This window comes from Chrysochloris asiatica, unplaced genomic scaffold, assembly GCF_000296735.1.
Source record: "Chrysochloris asiatica unplaced genomic scaffold, ChrAsi1.0 scaffold00038, whole genome shotgun sequence".
Taxonomy (NCBI): domain Eukaryota; kingdom Metazoa; phylum Chordata; class Mammalia; order Afrosoricida; family Chrysochloridae; genus Chrysochloris; species Chrysochloris asiatica.
The window spans coordinates 3015214-3041476 of record NW_006408556.1 but is presented as its reverse complement, the minus strand read 5'-3'; the positions used below and the strand labels follow the sequence as shown (position 1 = coordinate 3041476).

General features: G+C 38.9%; 1 protein-coding gene across 2 annotated transcripts in view; it reads left to right on the top strand.

Moving 5' to 3' along the window:
- The window catches only part of LOC102814402 (chromosome unknown open reading frame, human C6orf106), a 162816-nt gene that overhangs the window by 73801 nt on the left and 62752 nt on the right, over window positions 1–26263 (top strand). Inside the window, exons 2-3 of one of the 2 annotated variants that reach the window (XM_006860382.1) lie at window positions 7979–8133; window positions 18060–18257. In XM_006860382.1, coding sequence (XP_006860444.1) covers window positions 7979–8133; window positions 18060–18257 — 353 coding nt within the window. The remainder of the gene's footprint in view (window positions 1–7978; window positions 8134–18059; window positions 18258–26263) is intronic. The other variant, XM_006860383.1, reaches the window with a different exon arrangement.

Genomic DNA, 26263 nt, shown 5'->3' with positions numbered 1-26263 from the left:
AGGGGCAAGTTACTTCATTTGTAAGGGTACCAGTGGCCTCATATATACAATGAAATGGTTGCATGATATTGTTTCTGAGTTACAAAATTTCATTTCATCAGGGGATTCATATCAGAGTCAACAAATTCTTCTACTCTGAATCAGGTTATTATAAGTGTAGTTTAAACTGTATTGTGCACCAGAATAATTTTTTCACTCAAGTAGGAATGCTGTCTTGGGCTATGAACCTTTTGTAAGAGTCAGTTGCAGTTACTCTTGAGTGCCTTCTGGTTACTGCTATCTACTATACTATATGCTTTGTGAGGGCAGGGGTCTTGTCTATCTTGCTGTTTATCTATTCTCTGCTGAATGCCTAGCACATGGATATTGTTGTTAAAAGCTATTGGGTCGTGCTCATTAATTAAATATTTGTTGAATGGATGATTACCAGCCTAGAATATTTACACGCATGGCCTCATGTATTCTCACAGCCAACCTTACAATGAGGTAGGTTGTTTCCAGTCTTTCAGATGAGCAAACTAACATAGTGGCTTAGCTATTTGTCCAAAGGCCCCATAGCTAAGAGCAGGAGCTGAAGTCAGTCAAAGCCTGTGCTTGGTTTCCACGTGGTGACAGTGCCTCCCTTAGTTCTTCAGGGTGCTTTTAGCCATCTGAAATTGGATTTTTAAAAATTTGTTTTTGAGCAAAAACCCTGAAGTAACCTGGAAGTTTAAATCTTGAGACGTGACTGGATCCTGGGTCACTTGTTCTTTACCATCACCTCAGACAGCCCTATTTCATGTAAATTTTCTTGTTGGTTAATAACAACTGAGTATTGTCTTGAATGGGATACATGCTTTCATACCTACTTGTTCTGACATGGAATTGATTTTCTTGTTGCTCAGCCCAATGGGACGGTAATCTAAGGAGCCTGAGCACCTAGGAGCTAGTTACCCACACGTGATGTACCTGTTTCATGGGTTAGAGTTCACTTCCCGCCTTGTACTTGGGAAATGAATTTGCTTTGTCATCCTCCAAGCCTGCTTCCGGCTAGGACTCCAGTTCACTACTTGGTCTGTCAGTTTGGGTTGTGGTTTCTTAATTTTTGCCTGACTGAGTTACTTGTATAGTACAGGTATGAAAAAGCAGTTTGTTGGCTCTGGCTTTGGAATGAGTTGGGGGTGGGAAAGGAGATTTGAAGAGAAGAGAGGTCTGCCTAAATACGGCTGCTTGACGTTTCCACTTGTTACTCTCTCTACTGCAGTGGTCTCAAAGTCCTGTCCTAATGACAGCCAAATGGTGAAATATGACACAGGCTGGGGATGAGAATTGGCAGTTGTCCTAAGTGCATAAATAGTTTCTTCTTTCCCAAGCATATTTTAGAGGCAAGTGAACAGAAAACAATTCAGTAGGCTACTTGCTAGAGACCTGCAGCAGAAAAATTGTCTTTTCAAAAAGCTGGCATGTAGCTTTTATAAAATGCTCTCAAAAGAACTAAATTCATAGAAGGCTTATCTTTTCTCCCTCCTTTTGCCCTAGATCTCAAATGCTAAAACTGACTCCAGATATACTTATAAGCCAGTTTGTGGGTAGTTGGGAGCTGCACTTCCCCAGATTTGACCGGTCACATATGCTTTACTTTGAGTCACTTTCAGATAAGTTACTAATTGGGTGCCTTCGAATCGGTTTCAACTCATAGCGACCCTAAATAGGGTTTCCAAGGGTGACTGGTGGGTTTGAACTGCCAACCTTGCAGTTACCAGTCCAAGGCTTATCCTCCAGTAAACTGAAGTCCAAATCTCCGGTTGAAGGATCAAGCAAACAGATGCAGTTTGGTCTCTGATCCCAGGTTTTAGCTCCATTTAAAATTTCTTTAGCACACACAATAGGCTTGCAGTTAGTTATTGGTGGTGTAATGCCAGTCATTACTGACTAATTTGAAAAGCCACCAGAAAAGCCACCAGTGCATGAGAGTTGGTCTGAAGTGATGGTGTTGTTTAGTGCCATTGAGTCAGTTCCAACTCATAACAACCTTTTGTAGGGTTTCCAAGGAGCGACTGGTGAGTTTGAACTGCTGACCTTGAGGTTCAAACCAACCTTGCAGTCCAGTGCTTATCCTACAGAGCCACACCAGGACTCTGTTGGCCTGAGGTAGCTGCCTTGCTTTCTGGCAGCTGCAAACAACTGAAGAAGCAGGCAGGCCCCCAGCAGAAAAGTTATTTGTTGTTAATAGCATGTCTGTTGCACTGTAGTGTACTATTAAGAGCTTGTTTTATACTATGTTTATGCATAATTAAAAACAAACCACTGCGTCCATTGGCTTGAGTTATGTGTTGAGTTAAAAAGCAATTTGGGTGGTTGTTTACTGTGAGGACTCAGGATGATGATTAAGACCAGAAGAGAAACAGTTAGTATACTTACCAACAATTTCTTTGATCTTAAACCCTGTAGTGACTTCTGTTTCTGCACTGATGTACCAAGCTGTCAGTCATGTGATTCTGTTCAGTTGAAGACTCTGAGTTGTGTGCTTGGTAGTTCCTTCTAGCGAGAGGGTGTTTGTGAACAACAATTTTACAAAATGGTGCTTGTAGAAAAGAAACTATAAATTCAGTCTCTCTTATACTAAGAGAAAACCATTTTAAAGTCTCACTGATAAGATTTTTTTTTTTTTTAAGTCAAACTGGCAAAAATGCAAAATGTTGGAGAAATGCTGATAAGCAAGTGGGGCAATTGGCAGTCTCATTTTAAAATTTTTTTTCTTTAAGCTTTTATTGTGAATTATGTGATAGTTTCCATGGGAGAACATTAGTTTTACATTCATCCTATTGTATATCATTTCATTGCCATGGTTACAGTCCCCTCCATGCATTATCAACCAACCACAGGGTACACCCTGAAAGCCTGCCCCCTCGGGTCATCAAACACACAGCCCCTCTCCCTCCCTGAGTCTAGTGTCCCCAGCTGCTCCATTTCTGTACGTCATCCTCTCTGCCTCCATCTCTAGCATCACTGCTTCTCTGGATGATGGGGTCCTGCATTCCACTCTTCTCCCTTGATGGGTCCCAAGGACCTCTGCTCCTGGACTGCAAAATCAATCACTCCCCTCCTTTTGTTATAAAATGTCAGTCTCATATATTTTTGGTGGGACCAGTAAGTGTACAAATTTTAAGGCAGTTTGGACATATCTATTAAAACCACAAGTGGGTACGTCATTGCTATAAAATCATAAAAACCTTTATTTTAAAGCTTCAAAATATGAGGCTGTTGTTTGTATATACTCTCCATCAAAGTCTGAACACTTTTAAAGATAGTGTTTCTATCTCTCTAACCTGAGCCCATAAAATGTCTCAGAAACCCTATATAGGTTGCTATGAGTCATAATCAACTTGTTGTTGTTAGGCACTATCGAGTTGGTACTGACTCATAGCGACCCTATGCACAACAGAACAAAACACTGCCGGGTCCTGGGCCAACATCACAATTGTTGGCACACTTGACCCATTGATGCTGTCACTTTACCAATCCATCTCACTGGGGGTCTTTCTTCTTTTTTTTCTCACCCTCTACCTTACCAAATACGATAATCCTTCTCCAGTGACTGGTCCCTCCAGATAATATGTGTGAAGTATGAGAGACAAAGTTTGGTCATCCTGGTCTCCAAGGAGCACTGTGGCTGCTCTTCTTCCAACACAGATCTGTTTGTTCTTTTGACAGCCCATGGCACTTTAAATATTCTCCTCCAACACCATAACTCAAAAAATGCAAAAGCATCAGTTCTTCTATGGTCTTCCTTATTCACTGTTTAGCTTTTGCTTGCATATGAAGTTATTAAAAACACCATGGCTTGGGTCAGGCACACCTTAGTTCTCAAGCTGACATCTTTTCTCTTAAACACCTTAAAAAGGTCTTGTGCAGATTTGCCCAAGAAGTGGTTTGATTTATTGACTGTTGCAAAGGTTGGGAGCAAAGAAGAAGGATCAGTAGTTGGAAAATATGGCCTTGGTGATAGAAATGATGCTGGAGATCACATGATAGAATTCTGCAAAATCAATGATTTGTTCATTTCAGATACCTTCTTTAGCATAAGAGATGACTATACACATGGACCTCGAATACATAGAAATCAAATTGACTACATCTGTGGACAGAGATGATGGAAAAGCTCCATATCATTAGTTAAAACAAGGCCAGGGGCAGATTGTGGAACAGATTATCAATTGCTCATGTGCAAATTCAAACTAAAGAAGAAGAAAATGAAAACAAGTTCATGAGAGACAAAATATGATCTTGAATGTATCCCACCTGAATTTAGAGATGATCTGAAAAACAGATATGATACATTAAACACTAAAGACCGAAGACCAGAAGAGTTGTGGGATGATACCAAGAACATATTACATGAAGAAAGCAAAAAGTCATTAAGAAGACAAGAAAGAAGGAAAAGGTCAAAATGGATGTCAGAAGAGACACTGAAACTTTGCTCTCCAATGTAGAGATGCTAAAGCAAATGGAAGAAATGAGGAGGTACAAGAGCTAAACAGAAAATTTCAAAGATCAGCTCGAGAATAAAGCCAAATATTACTACAAAATGTGCAAAGATCTGGAGTCAGGAAACCAAAAAGGAAGAACACACTCATCAGCATTTTTCAAGTTGGGGGAACTGATGAAAAAAATCAAGCCTCGACTTTTGTAATTGGAAAATTATCTGGGCAAATTATTGAATGATGCAGAAAGCATCAAAAGAAGATGGAAGGGAGTACACAGAGTCACTATACCATAAGGAAATGGTTGATATTCAACTGTTTCAAGAGGTATCATGTGATCAAGAGCCAATGATACTGAAGGAAGATGTCCAAGGTGCATTAAAGGAATTGCCAAAGAACAAAGCACCAGGAATTGATGGAATAAAAATTGAAATCTTTCAAGAAAGTGAGGCGACACTTGAGGCACTCACTCAACTATGCCAAGAAATTTGGAAGACAGCTATCTGGCTGACTGATTGGAAGAGATCCATATTTTTCCCCATTCCAAAGAGAGGTGACCCTCAGAATGTGGAAACTATCAGACAATATCTTTGATATCCCACGTGAGTAAAGTTTTACTAAAAGTAATACAGAAACGGCTGCAATCATACATTGACAAAGAAATTCCAGAGGTTCAAGCTAGATTTAGAAGAGGTCGTGAACGAGGGATATCATTGTTGATGTATGATGGATCTTGGCTGAAAGCAGAGAACATCAGAAAGATGTTTGCCTGTGCTTTATTAACTACGCAAAGGCTTTTGATTTTATGGCTCATGACAAGCTATTGACAACATTGTGAAGTATGAGTATTCCGTAATACTTAATTGTGCTCATGAGGAATCTGTACTTGGACCAAGAGACAGTTGTTCGAACAGAACATGGGAACACTGAATAGTTTAAAATGAAGAAAGGTGTGCAACAGGGTTATTTTCTTTCACCATACGTATTCAACCTGTTTGCTGAGCATATAATCTGAGAAGCTGGGTTATTTGAAGAAAAATGTGGCATCAGGATTGGAGGAAGACTCATTAACTATCTGCAATATGCAGAGGACAACCTTGCTTGCTGAAAGTAAGGAGGACTTAAAATGTTTACTGATGAGGATCAAAGACCACAGCCTTCAGTATGGATTGCATCTCAATGTCAAGAAAGCAAAAATCCTCACCACTGGACCAATAAACAACATTCTTATCAACGGAGAAAAGTTGTCAAGGACTTCGTTCTTCTTGGATCAACTATCAACACTCATGGAGACAGCAGTCAATAAATCAAACGACGCATTACGTTAGGCAAATCTGTTGCACAAGACCTTTTTAAAGTGATGAAGAGCAAAGATGTCAGCTTGAGGACTAAGGTGCGCCTGACACAAGCCATAGTATTTTCAATAACCTCATATGGATGTGAAAGCTGGACAGTGAATAAGGAAGACTGTAGAAGAATTGATGCTTTTGAGTTAATGGTGTGGGAGGAGAATATTGAAAATGCCATGGGCTGCCAAAAGAACCAGCAGATCTGTGTTGGAAGAAGTGCAGCCAGAGTGCTTCTTGAAGGCCAGGATGGCCAAATTTCGTCTCTCATACTTTGGACTTATTGTCAGGAGGGACCAGTCCTTGGAGCTAGATACCATGTTTGGTAGGGTGTAGGGTCAGAGAAAAACAGGAAGACCCCCAGAAGATGGATTGGCAAAGTGGCAGCGTCAATAGGCCTCAAGCGTGGCAACAATAGTGAGGTTTCCCAGGATCGGGCAGTGTTTTGTTCTGCTGTACATAAGGTTGCTATGAGTCGATACCGACTCGATGGCACCTGACAACAATAGCAACCTCCATGGTTGTTGATAATTGATCCAAGAAGAATGAAATCCTTGACAACTTCAGTCTTTTCTCTGTTGATAACAGTGTGGTTAATTGGTGAGGATTTTTGTTTTCTTTACTTCGAGATGTAATCCATACAAAGGAAAGGTGCAAATCACGTTGATGGCAGTGGGGAAATCCTTTCTGAAGAATTCTTTGCTCTTCAGTTTACACCAGGTCAAAACAGCATCCTCAAGGGGACTCAGACCATGTTTCTTTCAAATATTGAATTTTGGGAACACGAAGTCTGAAGGGGAAAAACGATGAAGGCTATAGGGTGGATAGCGTAAGATTTTCCAACGAAATGTTTTCAGGATAGCATTTTTCTGATGGGAAAAATTTCCGTGATGCAACTTTTTTCTGGCATTTTCCACAATGTTTTCTTAAAACCTTCTTCCTAATAAGTTTCTATGAGAAATTGGAAAAAGACAATAGGGTTACCATAGCTGTGATAGTTACTAAAGTTGGGATTTCGCATGACTCGACCTTTTTTCATTTTGGATTGAACATCTTGGTCTCAGCAAGCTTTGGCTATATTAATGCCAAAGCCATTGCAAAAAGATCAGCTAGCTAAAAGAGCTGATCTTTCCATCCGTCTTTTAAGTAAGATGGAAGTTAATGAAGATTATTTTATGGGACAAATCATAACTAGGACTAGTTTTAGAGTTAAAACAATCCAGAGAACAAGGTCTATTCAAAACAATGGTTTCTGAGGGGATCTGAGTGGGTCATTTAAATTCAAGGTAGAGAGGTCAGCTCAGAATGTTATAGTGACTATTTTTTTTGAGTTCCCAAGGCATAGCATAGTCTTCATTGATACCCTTGAAGGACACAGACTCTCTTAAATAAGCACTAGACCACAAGATTGATGTGAAATACAGGGTCTGCTGTTCAAACTCACCAGTAGCTCCTTGGAAACCCTATACAGAGTTGCTGTGACTCAGAACTTACTCAGTGAAACTTACCAACAACACTGCAAGCCAACTTTCATGTAATCGTGGCCTGTCATGTTAGTCAGTAATATCTGAAATTACACCACCAAAAAACAAACAAACAAACAAAAAACTGCCTATTGTGTTGTGCTAAATAAAGTTTACATGGAGCAGAGACCTGGGATCAGAGATCAAATTGTTTGCTTGAACCTATAACAGGAAGGTTTGAACTTTAGTTTACTGGAGGATAAGCATGGGACTTACTTTTTCAAAAAATTAAATCGATTATTTTTTACAAGACGTAGCCTACGTCTTTGAATTCCACAGAGTTACAGAAAATAAATTTTTTCTTTGAGTTACTTACCAATACTAATTATGCTTATGGGTAAGAGTGAGATTTCATCATATTGATGCTAATGAGACCAATGTTTGTTACTTTCAATATGGACACATTTGATGGACCAGGTTGTTTGTTGGTCTTGATATTTGGTTTTTTTTTCTGATACGTTATTTTTATTGTTGTTATTTTCTCAGTAAGGATCAATAGCTCTGAATACTTACACACAAGAAGTCTTAGGTGCTATTGCAAATCTTAAACTGACTTTTTTGTTTGGTTTGACAGTTAAGTAATAGCTTAGGATAATGTTCTCTGTAGAGGACTTAAGTCTGTTGCCTTTTTTCCCTTTATTTGTAGGAACCTACAAGCAGCAATTGGCGCTTACTATGACTTCGAGAGCCCAAACATCACTGTGCCCTCTATGTCCTTTGTTGAAGATGTCACCATAGGAGAAGGAGAGTCGATACCACCAGATACTCAGTTTATAAAAACGTGGAGGATCCAGAATTCTGGTAAATGTATAATGGGCAGTTCTTCTTTGCTCAGTTTTCTTTTCTTTAATAGTTAAATGAAAAGGAAATGTTTTAACTTAATTTATTTGATTATGCAGCTTTGAACTTCTTCTGATACAGGATGTCACATTTTCTTTTAATTCAGAATGACCAAACTACCCTGAATTACCTCCTGCCCTTGTTTAGGAAGAATTTAGGTCTCATCCTTCCAAACCCACCTGTGACTTCACAGCATCTAAACACAATTCGATATTTAGTTGGTAGCAGGACCAGTCCTTTTAGTGGTGGTATTGTCTCCACCTGTACAATCTACTCCATCATTTTATTTCTGCTCTAATTAATCTTCTTGTCATTTCCAGCAGGCTAGAGGAGGTTACATCCTTGAATAGAACAAGGTAGATGGACAGAGCTGGTGAGCATCTGCTCTTTTGAAAGCTCATTATTTTGGAAATACAAAAATAATTCTTTGTGAAATTTCATTGAGATTTCTATCTGAGGAGTTAATAGCACTTTGAAAATTAGGGTAAGAAGTTTGGGTTATTGCTCAGAGTGGAAAAAATAGGAAGACTGACAAAATTGTTTAAAAGATTATTTTGAATACACTAACTTTATTTTCAGAAAAATTAGAAAAAATTAACTATAGTTCTTTGGAAATAGTGTCTGAATTTGTGTCTGGCAACTGCTAATTATCACCTTTTGTATACTGAACTCTCATCTGGTGACTTGTGTCACTTGGATGGGCTAAGAATCTTTTGTCCCATCCTTCACAATTTATACTGCCTATGTGAGATTGTTTGGACTTCACTGTTAAATAAGAAATGTTAGAGACATTCTGAAAGATGTAATGCTAGACAAAAAGGAGTGATTTAGCTAAAAATGTGTGGGTGGGTGTATGTGTGGTGGTGGGGAGGGCGACTCTTACCTGGGAAGGTAATCTGATGTGAGCTCTGGGTTCCGGTAAACCTAGAAAAGCAACCTACTGTTGACTACTTACTTTTCATTTATTTACAGTTGAGCTTTTTATTCTGGGGAAAGACTAGCTAAACCAGCATTCTATATATAAGAGTGAATATTAGTTTAAATTGTTATTCTTAGTCTTTCTAGCATTTAAAAAAAGTCAGTCTCCTTAAGATGGATGTTTAGCATTGTCATTGTCCAAGCACACAACTTCCCTGGTGTTGTAGATGACGTGGGTTATCTGTGGGTTTGTAAAATTGTCAGTCGTTCCATCCCTTTTTGCTACATACTATGCGCATTGGTGGTTTGGGGGATACATAGTAACACAGGAAAATAGCTACATTTTGTATTTTTGTTGAAATTCTTATTTGTTCATTGTCTGATTTTCTTCACTTTGCCTAATTTCTTTCTCACCTTTCTTATTTTTTCCTGCTTTTAACAATACCAGAATAATCTCTTCAGTTTATGTTTTATTCATTAGGCTTCTAATCTAAATTACTAAACACTGTTGTGTTACTAATCAAAAATGCTTTTGAAATCTGTACATGAATTATATTCGAGTGAAGTTTATGTGTCTCCCAAATCACCAATGCATGGAAACATTTTTTACCTCCCCCCAGGCCCTGGTTAACACTGATAAATTTTTGTCTCTATATATTTATTAATTTTAGCTATTTCATATGAGTTGAATCATAAACTCCTTTTGTGTCTTACTTAATTTCCCCCTTTTTTGCTCAGTATTCTGTTTTCCAGATACATCCATGTCATCTCAGAATTTTTCTTTATGGCTAAATTGTATTTATAAACCACGTTTTATTTATCCATTCATCTGTTGGTGGACACTTGGGTTGTTTCCATCTTTGGCCTGTAGCAGTGAACATAGGTGTACAAGTATCTATTTCGGTGTCTGCTTTTAATTCTTTGGGTATATACTTATGAGTGAAATTGCTGTGTTGTATGGTAATTCTGTCATTTCATTAGTGTTTGTAGATACTGGAAGTTACTAAGAGTATTGTTGAACTGTTTAAAATATCGTCTTGTTTCAGGATAACCATTTTATATTTCAGAAAGCCATTTGGCATAGCTACTCACTCATTAGATATTCCTGGGGATAATGGGTGACTTAGAAGGTTGATGTAGTGACTAGAATGTAAAAATAGAACACTTAAAAATATGCCTTTGGCTTGATTTGGAGAAAATCTGTATTGCTAGGTCTGACTGCTTTTCTGCTTACATTTGATGAGTTGGACTCAAATTTAACATAGCCTCTGAGCCTGTAAAGGGGACCTTTTTAAAAAAAATCTGAATATTTAAAAAAAAATTATGAATTTAACTTTTAATAGCATCTAAAATAGGCTGATAAATAGCATTCTCATGTTAAGTGCTTTAGCTGCTCCTTGGAAACCTTATACAGGGTCAGTATCAACTTGATGGCACTTAACAACAACAACAACAAGGATTTAAAAATATATTAGAAGTTTCATTTTAAACAATGTGACATGTACTTTTCTTTAACAAAGCTGTTAGGACAACTCAGGTGCAGTTTCTATCAATTTCATCTGTTGTACTTGAGTACAACAGACAGGAACTATGAAAATAAATTAGACCATAGTAAAATAGAACTGAGATATTGAATGATAAATGCTGAAACCTTTTGTTGCTGTAGAAGTATTGGAAGCTTAGGAAACCTGCATTTGGAGGCCACAGTGGATTTTTTAAACTGTTCCTGTACTTTAAAGATGTGAGTAGATAGAACTCTCTTTACCAATACCCATAGTTCTCACTTACCATACCATGCTTTATTATCAACTATGGTGACTATTAAGCTGAGCATGTTATAACTGTAGTGTTCTGGTGTGCATAGTCGTGATGGTCATCTGAGGGAGTGGCTTAAGCATATCAATAGAGTCCCATGTACTTTTTGAACTGCATCAATGTGGATCTAAAACAAGAGTTGGGAAGAAAACTTACGAAGAACAACGATTTCTCCCATATATCTTGTGACCTGTTAATCTAAAATAGTACATTTTCTATCTTTCTCTTCAGTATGACTATTTCTGTGTTTAAGTGACTTCAAGTTAGTGTCGACTCATAGCAACCCTTTATAAGGTTTCTGAGTAGCAGCTGGTTAGTTTGAATTGCTGACCTTGTGGGTTAACAAGCCAATGCTTATCCTAGAGGGCCATGTTATGGTTATGGTGGTTAGTGGTTGTGTGCCACCAAGTCTGTTCCGACTCATAGTGACCCTGTATAGGGTTTCTGAGGCTGTAAATCTTTATGGGAGCAGAAAATCTTTCTCTTGTGAATGAACTGGTAGATTCAAACTCCTGACCTTGTAGTTAGCAGTCCAGCTCATATTCCACTATGCTACCTACATGTTATGACTATGTTGTTAAGTGCCATTGAGTTGGTGCCAACTCAGTAGGGTTTCCAAGGAGCAGCTGGTGGGTTTGAGCTGCCGACCTTGTAGTTCACAGTCTAGTGCTGATCCTGCAGCACCACACGAAGAGTCCTGTTACAACTATAGAGAAAGAGAATTCTGCTTCATGCACTCATTTATTCAACACATTTTACTATGTTTCAGACACTTTATTATATTTTATTATGTTCCAGTCTACTACTTGTCTTGTCAGTCTGTTGTACTGTTGTGGCTTGTGTGTTGCTGAGATGATGGAAACTATGGCACTGGTATTTTAAATATCAGCAGGGTCTCCATGGTGAACAGGTTTCAGCAAAGCTTCCAGACTAAAACAGACTAAGAAGAAGGAGAGGCAGACAACATCTGAAGTCACTGAACACCGCATGAATAGCAATGGAACATTGTCACAGATAATACTAGAAGTACCTGTCTGTTTGAAAGGCATTCAAAATATGATTGGGGAATAGCTGCCTCCTCAAAGTAGAGTTCACCTTAATCATGTGAATTGAATTGAGCAAAGCTTTTGGGATCTTCATTTGCTGATGAGGTGCAATTTAAAATGAGAAGAAACAGCTACAAACGTCCATTAATTATTGGAGCATGGAATGTATGAAGTTGTGAATCTAGGAAAATTGGAAGTTGTCTAAAATGAAATAGAATGCATAAAAATCTGTATCCTAGGCATTAGTGAGCTGAAATGGACTAGTTGCTACTATTTTGATTCAGACAGTCATAGGGTTTATTATGCCAGGAAAGTCAAATTGAAGAAGAATGGCATCATATTTATCATCAAAAAGAGCATTGCAAGATCTATCTTGAAGTAAGTGCTGTCTGTGATAGTATAATACCCATACACCTGCAAGGAAGATCAGGTAATACCAGTATTATTCAAGTTATGCATCAACCACTAAAACCAGTGATGCTGGAATTGAAGAAATTTTATCAGTTTTCTTCAGTCTGAAATTGATCAAACATGCAATCAGGATGCATTAATAATTACTTGTGATTGGGATACAAAAACTGGAAACAGATGAAGGATTGTTGTTGTTGAGTGCCATTGCATCAGTTCTGACTCATAGCGAGCAACCCTGTATAGGGTTTCCAAGGAGCTCGAACTGCCGATCTTGTTCAAACCAACCTTGCAGCCAACGCATTAACTCACAGCACCACACCAGAATTGTTGTTGTTGTTGTTGTTCTTAAGTGCTGTCAAGTCGATTCCAACCCATGGTGACCCTGTATAGGATTTCCAAGGAGCAGCTGGTGAGCTCGTGTTTGGAAAATATGACCTCTGTAGTTGGAATATATGACCAGTGCTAGAGATTGCATGATATAATCTTGCAAGACCAATGACTTATTAATTGCAAAAACCTTTTTCCAGCAACATTAAAGGTGACTATACACATGGATCTCACCTGATGGAATACATTGGCATCAAATTGACTACATCTTTGGGAAGAGATTAAGAAGAAACTCAGTGTCATCAGCCAAAACAAGATCAGGGGCCACCTGTGAATCAGACCAATCAATTAGTGCTTGTATGCAAGTTCAGGCTGAAACGGAAGAAAATGAAAACAAGTCTATGAGAGTCAAATTATGACCTTGAGTTATCCCACCTAAATTCAGAGACTGTCTCAAGGACAGATTTGATGCATTAGAGACTAATAACTGAAGACTTGAAGATTTGTGGATGACATCAAGAACGTCATAAATGAAGAAAGCAAAAAGTCAACTAAAGCAAAAGGATAGGAAAGAAAACATAAACAAAAGTGGATGTCAGAAGAGACTCTGAAACTGACTCTTGAACTTAGAGAAGCGAAAGCAACTGGAAGCAGTGAGGAAGGGAAAGATCTGACCAGAAAATTTCAAAGGGCAGTCAGAGAATACAAAGTCAAGTAAGTATTATAAGGAAATGTACAAAGACCTGGAGTTAGAAAGCTGAAAGGGAAGAGCATGCTCAACATTTCTCAAATTGAAGGAACTGCAAAAAAAAGAAGCCTCAGCTTACAATATTGAAGGATTCTTCGGGCAAAATACTAAATGATCCAGTAGGCATTTAATAAACGAAGTTAGAAGGAATACATAGAGTCACTGCACCACAAAGAAATGGTCAGTGCCTAACCATTTCAAGAGGTAGCATGTGATCAAGAACTGATGGTACTGAAGGCAGAAGTCTAAATTGTACTGAAGTCATTGGTGAAAAACAAGATTCCAGGACTTGATGGAGTATAAATTGAAATGTTTCAACAACTGATGTAGTGCTGGAGATGTTTACTCATCTATGCCAAGAAATTTGGAGATAGCTATCTGGCCAACTGATTGGAAGAGATCCATGTTTGTGCTCATTCCCAAGAAAGATGACCCAGTGGAAAGTGAAAATCATCTAACAATATCATTAGTATTTCATGCAAGTAAAATTTTGCTGAAGATAATTTAAAAATTATTGTAGCAGTACATTGACAGGGAGCTGCCAGAAATTTAAGTCAGATTCAAAAGAGGACATGAAATGAGGAATATCACTGCGGATTTTGGTTGAAAGCAGAGATACCTGAAAGATACTTGCTTGTGCTTTATTGACTATGCAACTCTGTGACTCATAACAAACTGTGAAGAATGGGTATTTTAGAACACTTAATTGTGATCATGGGGAACCTGAACATAGATCAAAAAAGCAGTCGTTGTCATTTGAACAAAACAAGGGAATACTGACTGTCTTAAAATCAGGAAAGGTGTGTGCAGGGTTGCATTCTTTCACCATACTAAGTCTGTATTCTGAGCAAATAATCTGAGAAGTTGGATTATATGAAGAAGGATTGGAGGAAGAAGACTCATTAACAACCATAGATATGCAGATGACACCATCTTGCTTACTAGAAGCAAGAAGACTTAAAAAGCTTACTGATAAAGATCAAAGACTATAGCCTTCCATATGGATTATACCGCAATGTAAAGAAAACAAAACTCCTCAAAGCTGGACTGTTGTGAATTGTGTCCACTTGACTGTGGTTTGCCAGTTGATGTGATGATCCCCCATGATGTGATCTGATACGATAAACCAATAAGGATTATGGGTAGGATTATTGCTGTTAGGTGCCATCAAGTTCCAACGCATAGCAACCCTCTATAGGGCTTCGGAGGAGCAAGCGGCTGGTGGTTTGAACCGCGATCTTTGTGGTTCAAACAGACATTGCAGTCCAGTGCGTGCAGCACCAGCCATGCCAGGACTACCCACCAAGACCCAGATCAGATGTACAGGAGATTCTCAAGTGTGTGGTATGCAAAAACTTATACTTTATAAGAAATAAGAGTTTGAGCAGAGAGGGCACTTGCTACCACTAAGAAAGAAGAGCCAGGAATGGAATGTATCCTTGGGACCTGGGGTCCTTGCACAGTAAAGCTCCTAGATCCAGGGAATGGTTGATGTCAAGACACATGGTAATTTCTAAGGAATGCTGAACCTACAGATGCTGAAAAGAGACAACTACCTTAATCAAGAGCCAGTACTCTAAATTGGGACTTGTAGCCTCCAAAACTGTGAGAGAATAAATTTCTGTTTGTTAAAGCCATCCACTTAGCGTTTGTTATTAACAGCACTAGATAACTAAGACATGGACCAATAAATAACATGAGAATAGAGAAAAGATTGAAGTTGTCACAGGCTACATTTTGCTTGGCTCCACAACCAACACTCATGTAGCAGAAGTCAAAAAATCAAGCCACATATTACATTAGAGAAATCTGTTGCAACAAGATAGACTGACAGTGACCTCAGCAGAGACCTCAAAAATAATGACAGTTGTGAGAATGGCACAGGACCAGGCAGTGTTTTGTTCTGTTGTGCGTGCTCTCACTATGTTGTTGTTATGTGCCGTGGAGTCGGTTCTGACTCATAGCGACCCTGTACAGGGTTTCCGAGGCTGTACATCTTTACGGGAGCAGAAAGCCTCCTCTTTCTCCCGCGGAATAGCTGGTAGTTTCGAACTGTAACCTTGAGGTTCACAGCCCGATTTGTAATCATTACACTACCAGAACTCCTTGGGCTCACTATGAGGCAAAACCAAATAACAATAGCAGTCACTTTATTAGCTACACAGGAAAAATGGTGACAGAATTGATGATGGTCCCTTTCTTACTGAAGCTTAATTTAAAATGCATTCTTTAAACTCGAGTTAAAAAGATAGGAGATCTACATTGAGGTTTGTATTCTGCATTGCTTTTTGGATGTTCCTTATTGTCTCAAAACTATTTCTCTAATTACTTATATCTGATAAGTCCCAGATTTTCTGTAAGTGATGCACTTATTAATTGGATTTTTTGCGGTACAGTCTGCCGTCTCAAAATTGCCATATCGTGGGTTTATATTTTTGTTTTGTTTTGTTTTGGCAATATAATGATATTCTGATTATCACATCATATGTTACAGAGTCCTGGTGTGACACCATAGGATAAGCACTCAACTTCAAGGTCTGTTTGAACTGCAAGGTTGGTGGTTCAAACTCACCAATTGCTCCTCAGAAACCCACTACTGGGTTGCTATTAGTTGGAACCCACTCGATGGTGCTTAACCACAACAATCATATGCTTGATTGTGATAACTTGGAAAAGTCTTAAGATAAGATACAGTGTAGAATACTAAAAAGATCAAGACCCTAGCTGCATCATTAACATAGTCATTTAATTCTAGCTCAGGTTACTTATGGCTGTGGTTCTTTTGTACAGTGGAGAGACCCAGCCTTCTCAGCTGCTGTGGTTGTCTATCCCAGTATAGGGCAGTCTTCCCCACAACCAGTTTTGGTTTTCTTTAATTTCTTGAATGTTCAAAAACTAACACATTCTTTGGTTTTCATATAAATATTGTCTTGTTACATGTGGATATGTGTTAAAGAATAAATTTGAATTCAGCTTTAGCTTGGTTTTTAAGGGACTGGTATTTTCTAAGGTGTTTCATGTCAGCTACTGTTTTTCTTGACCTAAGACAAATGTGCTTTTGCGCAGAAATGTCAAACAGAATTGCATGCATTGCCAGCAAAATAGATCATTCTGTTGTGGTTGCCTTTCTTAGTGTTTACTTAGAACACTTTGCTGGCAAGTGTCTTTCCTTGTTTAAAGGAGGATGACAAAGTTTAGTTTCCGCTGCTGTCGTTTAAGGACCACAGAGGATACTGCTGATTTTATGACTGAGATCCCAACAGTGAAGCTCTGGTTGCCTTTCTATGTTGGTGTCTTTTCAGTAGTGAGCCATCAGGTATACCAAAACCAGTCTGGCACTACATGAGCAAGGGAAGGGGGCATCCCAGAGTATTGTTAGGAGAGAAATTAGAAACACATTGTGTCCTTAAGAGCCCAGTTTTTCCACAATAATTTGTTTTCATAATGAATGTGTATATCCTAAAAGAGAGAGATTTCTGTCTACAATAAAAAGGAGTGTATCAATTGGTGTATATTAGAAAGACTTCACAAAGATCATATCTAGTTACTGTGTGAATACCTATACGCTACTGGTTAGAGCAAGTCAATGCATGGATTTCTCATTCTGAATTCATTTGCATGAAAGTAGGTACACATGAAAGTAGGTACCAAATAAAATCTTTGACACTTTCAAAGATAGAAAGACATTCCTGCCAAAGCCTTTTCTCTGTACTGCCTTTCCTGTTTTTCCCACAATACCTCTGCCTTAAGATTGATGGGGAGTCTACCCCATTGTCCCTATTTTCCCCACCATTGCTTGAATCTGGCAACTCAACTTTTACTTGACTCCTCCATTTTGTATTTGTATCGAGTCGAGTCAAAAGACTTTGACATTTCTTCTGGGGTCCTTAACTATAAAAAGCACTTTTAAAATGAAAATAATGTCATTGAAGATTCTCCTTGTGGTCTTTTTTTCTCTTGCCTTGAAAACTCAGAACAGACTTATTTTGTTACTTTTGAGTATCCGCTTTTAATAAGTTAAGTGAGAACAGACTTATTTTGTTACTTTTGAGTATCCGCTTTTAATAAGTTAAGTGAAAATAGACAAATATTACCTCTGATTGGACTCCTGGTGTGGCGCTGTGGTACTGGAGTACAAACCACAAGGTCAGCAGTTCAAACCCACCAGCTACTCAGAAACCCTATACAGGTTTGCTATGAGTTGGAACCGACTTGATGATATTTAACAACAACAACAACAACAACAACAACAACCTCTTATTAGAAAGAGCAGTTGCCCAGAAGTGTGGGACTATAATCTACAAGACTCTTTGTAGATGTAATTTTTAGGTACTACAGATGCAGTGTGATATTCCGCCTTCCCTGGGTTACTGGAAACACGCATCTTCTTGCAGAACTGCATTGGTTTTGCTTTATATGAGTCCTCTTAGGAACAAATTGTTAGTCAGAGGTTGTTAACTAAATGATAAATGATCAGTCACATGAGACATAGCTCAAGAATGCGTGGGTAGTTTTCTGTATGTATGTGAGAGAAAGCCTTCTCTGCAGTTTGTGATAAACCACTTAGAACAGGGCTATTAATTGCCTAATGTTTTCTCTTTTTTTCTTTTTCTTGAACTCAGGGGCAGAGGCCTGGCCTCCCGGGGTTTGTCTTAAATATGTTGGGGGAGACCAGTTTGGACATGTGAACATGGTGATGGTGAGATCGCTAGAGCCCCAAGAGATTGCAGATGTCAGCGTCCAGATGTGCAGTCCGAGCAGAGCAGGAATGTATCAGGGACAGTGGCGGATGTGCACTGCTACAGGACTCTACTATGGAGGTGAGTGTGTCTCTGTATAGCCCAGGGTGAAGGAATGAAGGTAACATCTTACAACGCATTCTTCATGTTGTTCACAGAATTTGTCAAATTATATAATCGGGCTAGCCTGTTTTAAACAGTCACCCCATGCAGACTGTCTTTAGTTACCTAGTACTACTATAGCAGAAAGGAACTCCAGTAGTGTAGTGGTTACAAATCGGGCTGCTAACCTCAGGGTCAGCAGTTTAAAACTACCAGCTGTTCCACGGGACGAAGATGAGGCTTTCTGCTCCCGTAAAGATTTACAGCCTCATTAATGCTGTACAGGGTCGCTATGAGTTGCAACTGACTCCACGGCACATGACCATCACCACCACCACCACTATAGCACAATTACCACAAGTGAATAAGGTTAACAAACAGAAATTTATTTTCTCACAATATAAGAGTCTAGAAGTTCAAATTCAAGGTGCTGCTTCTAGGGGAAGGCTTTTTTTGTGAGCTCTTGGGAAGGTTCTTAAACTCCTTTCAACGTCTGTGAGCCCAGCTTGGGAATCTTTGCATATCTTGGTCTTCTCCCTAGGTCTAGGAGCTTCTCACTGCAGGGACACATTCAACTCCTGACTCTTTGTTCTTGATAGTACTGAAGTCTCTAAATCTTTTCTTACTTATTTAATCTTTTTATATCTCAAAAGAGATTATCTCAAAATAAAACCTAATCCTGTAGGTTGTATGCTGTCTCATTAACACAGTTGCCTCTAATCCAGCCTCAATAACATCATATAGGTATTAGAATTTTACAACATATAGGTTAATTACACAAAATGGAAAATAATTACATAATACTGAGCCTTATGGCATAGCCAAGTTGATATATATTTTTGGGCACAATTAAGTCCATAAAATAGGTGAATTATTTAATGTCTATTTCATCGGTTCAGTGTAGGACTCTCCCTTGTATTCTAGGAATTTAGTGACGTTTTAGTGAAGTGTGTGAGGTTTTATGGAGTCCTGGTGTGCCACTGTAGGATCAACACTGCTCTGCTAACCTCAAGGTTGGCGATTCAAACCCACCAGCGATTCCTTGGAAACCCTATACAGGCTCATTATAAGTCAGAATTGACTCCATGGTACTCAGCAACAACAATATGAGTTATTATAGTTTGCATTCTTAACAATGACTTAGTAGTGCCTCAGTTTTTCTTACATGATTTGTTAGGTGATGTAAGAATACTGAAGATAGTTCCTATTCTTTAGACACAAGTCAAATGAAAAAATGATGTACAAAATATGTGGGACCTGGTGACCTGTCAGGCTACTAACACCTCTTACTCCTTCCTTCATGGTCAGACTTTTTGAACAGAATGATCTGTGCTGTCTCTCCTTCCCCATTTTTCATTCATCAATTCAATTTATCCTTTACCTACTCCCCATTGAAATGATACTGCTTGAACAGAGATTATCAGTGACCACACACTTTCCAAATCCAATAACCTCTTTACAGTCTTTTTACTAATTGATCATCTGTTATTACTTAGCACCATATGCCAAATGTTTTTTTGACATGTGTACTTCTAGACTTAACACACAGTGTCTTTCTTGTTTTTCCCTTGCTGAAGACTCTTCTCAATTTGTGCATTATCTTCTTTGCCCTAGGATTACTAGATTCTGAACTGGGGACCCAGTCATGCTCAGTGACCTCATTCTTACTCATGCCACACCTGTTTCCAGTATACGATGCAAGATATGATACTCAAATTCCTATCTGGTTTTGGCCTGTTTTAAGAGCTCCAAATTTGTGTTTTAACTGTGTATGGACAGAACAACTAGATGTGCTGTAGATCTCTGACTCTTAACATCTCCCTAATGTTAAATCCTCTTTTCCAAAACCATTAATAATCATCTTCACTCCATTGAGGTGATCAAGCCAGAAACCTTATAGTCATTTTTCCTCTCTTTCCTTGCTTTTTTGTTGTTAGATGCCATTGAGTCAATTGCAACTCAATGGAAAGCCTGTTTACAAGAGAATGAAACATTGCCTCATCCTACGTCGTATTTAAAATTGTTGCTATGTTAAATCCAGTTTTTTAGCTACTATATCAGTCCATTTCTTAGAGGGTCCTTCCTGTTTTTCACTGACCCTCTATTTGATGGGACTGGTCATTCCTGATAACATTTCCAAAGTGCATGAGATGAAGTTTTGCCATCCTCATATCTAAGCATCCAATTTGTTTTCTGTCAGTTTCTTGAGCTTTGTTTTCCACCAGTACCTTCAATGCAGCTCTGACTTCTTCCTTAAGTTCCATTGGTTTTTGTTCATTTGCAACCACATGAATGTTGACCAGTTCTTTTGGGTACGGTGACTCTGTATTTCTTCCATCTTCTTTTGATGTAACCTGCATCGTTCGTTGCTTTTCCTTGCTGTTGTTGTTAAGAGCCGTGAGTTGATTCTGAATTGTACAGACCCTTTATAAGGTTTCCAAGGAACAGATGGTGGGCTTGAACTGCCAACGTTGTGGTTTGCAGTCCAGTGCTGATCCTACAGGGCCACATTAGAAGTCTACTTCCTTTCTTCTTTTCTCCTTGTCTTCCTCCCAGTTTCTAGTGGTTTTGTTATTTTCCCCATGCTTTTGTTATTTTTAAGTGCCATTGAGTCTGTTCTGACTCTTAGTGACCTTGTAAGGAGTGACTGCTGAGTTTGAACCTTGACTTTGTGGTTCAAACCATCCTTGCAGTCCAGTGCTTTATCCAACAGCGCCACACCAAGATGCCCATTTTTTTTTCCTCCATGTAATCCTTCAATAAGGAGCTCTGGTAGCATAGTGGTTACAAATTAGGCTGCAAACTGCAAAGTCAGCAGTTTGAAACTACCATCTGTTCCACAGAAGGAAGATGAGGCTTTCTGCTCCCATAAAGATTTACAGCTTCAGAAATTCTGTACAGGTTGCTAAGAGTTGGAACCGACTCCATGGCACATAACAACAACAGTCCTTCAGTATTGTAACTGGAGATTCGAATTTTTCTTCAGTTCTTTCAGCTTGAGAAATGCTGAGTGTTTTCTAACTCTCGGTTTCAGCACATTTCATTAAAATATGAGGGATATTCAAAAAGTTTGTGCAATTAAAAGATAATAGAATTTTTGCATGAACTTTTTGAAGCCCCTTTTCAAGCCACCCTTTGCATCAGCTGATTTGCATCATTATTTCTTCAGTTTGCTTTGTTTTATCTACTCTATGGAGTCTTGGTATGGCACCTTAAGATAAGCACTAGACCTCAAGTTCAGTTTGAACCCCAAAGTCGGCAGTTTAAACTTACCAACCACTCCTCAGAAACCCTGTACAGGCTCATTATGAGTCAGAACTGACTTGATGACAACAACAATAATCTACTCTAAGTTCAAGATAACATTTCAGAGTATCTTTTGACATCCCTTTTGGTTCTCTTCTCTTTCTGTTTGTCCTCACTTCTTTTTCCTAAACCCTTCCTCCAATTTCTGATAGTTCTGCTATATCCCTTGTTCTGTAAATCCAAAGAGGATAAATAGTAAATAGTTCCTGACTTCAGACAACTCTTAACTGGAATTATGACCTATAAGCCAGTGGGACATTTGGAGTAGTTACTTCAAGGAGACCTGGAATTGATGTTCCTAAATAGGCATTTGCAATCAGTGGACATTATGAATGATTTTGCGATCTCAAAACATTTTAATGTTAAAAAGAGTGTCTCACATTGCTTATCTGACTGTATTCTTTGTTTAAAGCCTTTGTTCCTATTGAAGTAAAGCCCAGTGCCTCCAGTCTAACCTGAATTCCCTTTCACTCACATCTTAGTCGCCTGTTAACTCCTAGACAACCATTCCCTGAGGATGTCACATGCTTTCACTTCTTGCCATTGCTCACGTTCATTGGATTTGTCTGAGGTACTTTTCCTTTCGTTTCCACCCAATAGAACCTTGATCTTGAACCTTTCCGCCTTCCTTCCTTTGCCCCACTGTCTCTACTTCTCTAAGTTCATCTCTCTGTTTCTCATTAATATTATTCATATGCTTGTTTTCTGCCACTTGTTTGTCAATTTGTTGTACTGTGGTGGCTTGTGTGTTGCCGTGATTCTGGAAGCTATGCCACGAGAATTTTAAATACCAGCAGGGTCACCCATGGTGGACAGCTTTCAGCTGAGCTGCCAGATAAAGACAAACTAGGGAAGGAGAGACAAACAACTTCCAAATATTTAGTCAATGAAAATCTTATGAATAGCAGTGGAATACTGTCAACACCAGATTATTGAATATTAAAACAAGATGAAGAACACCAGAATATTATCAGATATCGTGCCTGAAGATGTACCCTTCAGTTTGGAAGGCACTTAAAATGCGACTGGGGAAGAGTTGACCGTGATGAGAATGGAGTAAAGCCCTTGGGACCGTCATTTGCTGTTAGGACACAACTCAAAATGAAGAGAAACAGCTGTAAAATTGAAACATGAAATGTAAGAAGTATGAATCTAAGAAAATTGAAAATTGTCTAAATGAAATGGACTGTATGAACATTGATGTCCTAGGCATTAGTGAGCTGAAAGGGATTGGTTTAGGCCATGTTGACTCTTGACAATCACATGGTTTAGTATGCCGGGAAAGACAAAGAGGAATGGCGTCGCAGTCATCATCAAAAAAGAAACATATCAAGAGCAGTCATGAAATGCAACACTATCTGCGATAGGGATAATATCCATAGGTCTACAAGGAAGAGAACAGTTAATACCACTATTATTTAAATTTATGCACCAATCACTAAAGCCAGTGATGATGAAATTGAAGAGTTGTACCTGCTTCTTCAGTGTGAAATTGATCAACAATGCAATCATGATGTATTGATAATAAAAGGCAATTGGAATGCAAAGGTTGGAAACAAAGAGGAAGGGTCAGTAGTTGGGAAATATGGCCTTGGTGATAGCAGTGATGCTGGAGATTGCATGATAGAATTTTGCAATACCAATGACTTCTTCACTGCAAATACCTTTTTAAAACAACATAAAAGACAACTATATACACGAACCTCCCAAGATAGAATACACAGGGATCAAATTGACTACATCTGTGGAAACAGATGGTAGAAAAGCTCCATATCATCAGCCAAAAAAAGACCAGGGGCAGACTGTGTAACAGACCATCAATTGCTCTTATGGAAATTCAGGCTGAAGCTGAAGAAAATGAAAGCAAGTCCATGAGAGTCAAAATATGACCTTGAAAATATCCTACCTGAATTTAGAGATCATCTGAAAAACAGATGTATTAGACACTAAAGATTGAAGACCAGAAGACTTATGGGATGACATTGAGAGCATCATACAGGAAGAAAGTATAGGATCATTGAGAAGACATGAAAGAAGGAAAAGACCAAAATGGATGTCAGAAGAGACTTGGAAACTTGTTCTCCAGCATAGAGACACTAAACTAAATGGAAGAAATGAGAAAAGGTACAAGAGCTGAACAGAAAATTTCAAAGGTCAGTTCAAGAAGACAAAGTCAAATAGTATAATGAAATATGCAAAGATCTGGAGTTAGAAAACTAAAAGGGAACAACATATTCAGTGTTCTTAAGCTGAGGGAACTGAAGGAAAAATTCAAACCTCAGCTTGTGTCAGCAGTTTGAAACTACCAGTTGCGCAGGAGAATGATGAGGCTTTCTGCTCCCGTGAAGATTTACAGCCTCAGAAACTCTATTCAGGGTTGCTATGAGTTGGAACTGACTTCATGGCACACCACCACCACCACCACACGGAGCAAAATACTGAATGATGCAGAAAACATCAAAAGAAGAGGGAAGGAAGATACAGTCAATCACTGTATCAAAAAGAAATGTTCTATATTCAACCATTTCAAGAGGTAGCATGTGATCAAGAGCCAATGAAGAAAAAAGTTCAAAGTACATTGAAGTCATTGGCAAAGAACAAGGCATTGGGAATTGATGGGAATACAAATGGAAATCTTTTAAGAAACTGATGCAGCATTGGAGGCATGCACTCATCTATACCAAGAAATTTGGAAGACAGCTGACTGGAAGGTCTGTATTTATGCCCATTCCAAAGAGAGGTGACCCAATGGAATACGGAAATCATCGAACAATATCATTGACAACCAATGTGAATAACGTTTTACTTAAAGATTATGCAAAAACGTCTGCAACCTTACATAGAGAACTTCCAGAGATTTAAGCCAGATTCAGAGGAGGTCGTGGAGTGAGGGATATTATTATGTCAGATAGATATCTGCTTTCAACCAAGAATACCAGAAAGCTGTTTACATGTGCTTTTTTGACTACTTAAAGACTTTTGATTGTGTGGATCATGACAAGTTATGGACAACATTGTGAAGTCTGAGTATTCTAGAACACTTAATTGTGCTCATGAGGGACCTGTGCATAGACCAAGAGGCAGTTGTTCAAACAGAACAAGGGAACACTGAATGGTTTAAAATTAGGGAAGGTGTGTACCAAGGCTGTATTCTTTCACCATACGTATCCAATCTGAATGCTGAACAGATAATCCGAGAAGTTACATTATATGAAGAAAAATATGGCATCAGGAAGACTCATTAACAACCTGTGTTAATGCAGATGATGCAGCGTTGCTTTCTGAAAAGTGACGAGGACTTAAAATACTTACTGATGAAGATCAAAGACCACAACCTTTGGTATGGGTTGCATTTCAATGTAAAGAAAACAAAGCTCCTCACCACTGGACCAATAAACAACATCTATATCAATGGAGAAAACTTTGAAGTTGTCAAAGACTTCATTTTGCTCAGATCAACTATCAAAACTCATGGAAACAGCAGTCAAGAAATCAAACGACGTATTACATTGAGCAAATCTGCTGCACAAGACCTCTTTAAAGAATTAAAGAGCAAAGATGTCAGTTTGAGGACTAAGATGCGCCTGACCCAAGCCATGGCATTTTCAGTAATCTCATTTGCTTGTGAAAGTTGGACAGTAAATAAAGAAGATTGTAGAAGAGTTGATACCTTTGCGTTATGCTATTGAAAGAAAATACTGAAAATACCATGGACTGCCAAAAGAACAATTTTGTCTGTGTTGGAAGTACAGCCAGAGTGCTCCTTGGAAACCAGGATAGACTAGACTTTGTCTCTCAGACTTGGGACATATTGTGAGGAGGGATCAGTCACTGGAGAAGGATAATCATGTTTGGTAAAGTGGAGGATTGGAGAAAAAGAGGAAGACCGTCAGTGAGATGGATTGGCACAGTGGCAGGAGCAGTGGGCTCAGATGTAACAACGATTGTGAGGTTGGTCCAGGACCAGATAGTGTTTTGTTCTGTTGTACATAGCATTGCTATGAGTCAGTTACTGACTTGATGACATTTAACAGCAACAATGCTTGTTATACTTACCACATTGTATTTTAGGTGGAAAGCCTTTGCAGAGTATAGGACCTTAGGTGGAATCCTGAGTCCCATCAGAACCTTCTGAGGTGGGACATTTCCTAGCAAGGACAAGCAGATCTGCCTGGAACAGCTAGAGTGACAGAAGATAGATCTTCAAATAAAGATCATCAGGAAAAACCCAAAACAAAAATGTCAGCATAACTGGCTACTACACAAATAAGCAAGCTGTTCACCAGGAAGCCATCAAGGCAAGCAGTCAAGTTCCCTCAGGACAAACTCCCCTCTCTAAGAATGAAACTCAAAGGGAACACATGAGCTGGCATATAAACTTGCTGGTGACCACATTGGTCTACTGGTGAGTGGAAGAAAGGGAAAGGCAGCAATGCAGAAATGGGCAGAGCTTAACCACAGTCTGTTGACTCCCATTGATCTAGAGATGAGAGAGAGAAGAGAAAGGCTGGTTGGTCTAAAGTGTGGTGAGACTTGGGAACACCTGAGCCCATGGACAAGGACATAGCCACTGAGGGCTAAAGCTGAAAGTGAAGCATCCAGCTGATATAAAGTGAGGGGAGATACACAAGAACACCCAAACTAGCAGACAGCCCCCTTTTGACCTAGCCTCGATGGCT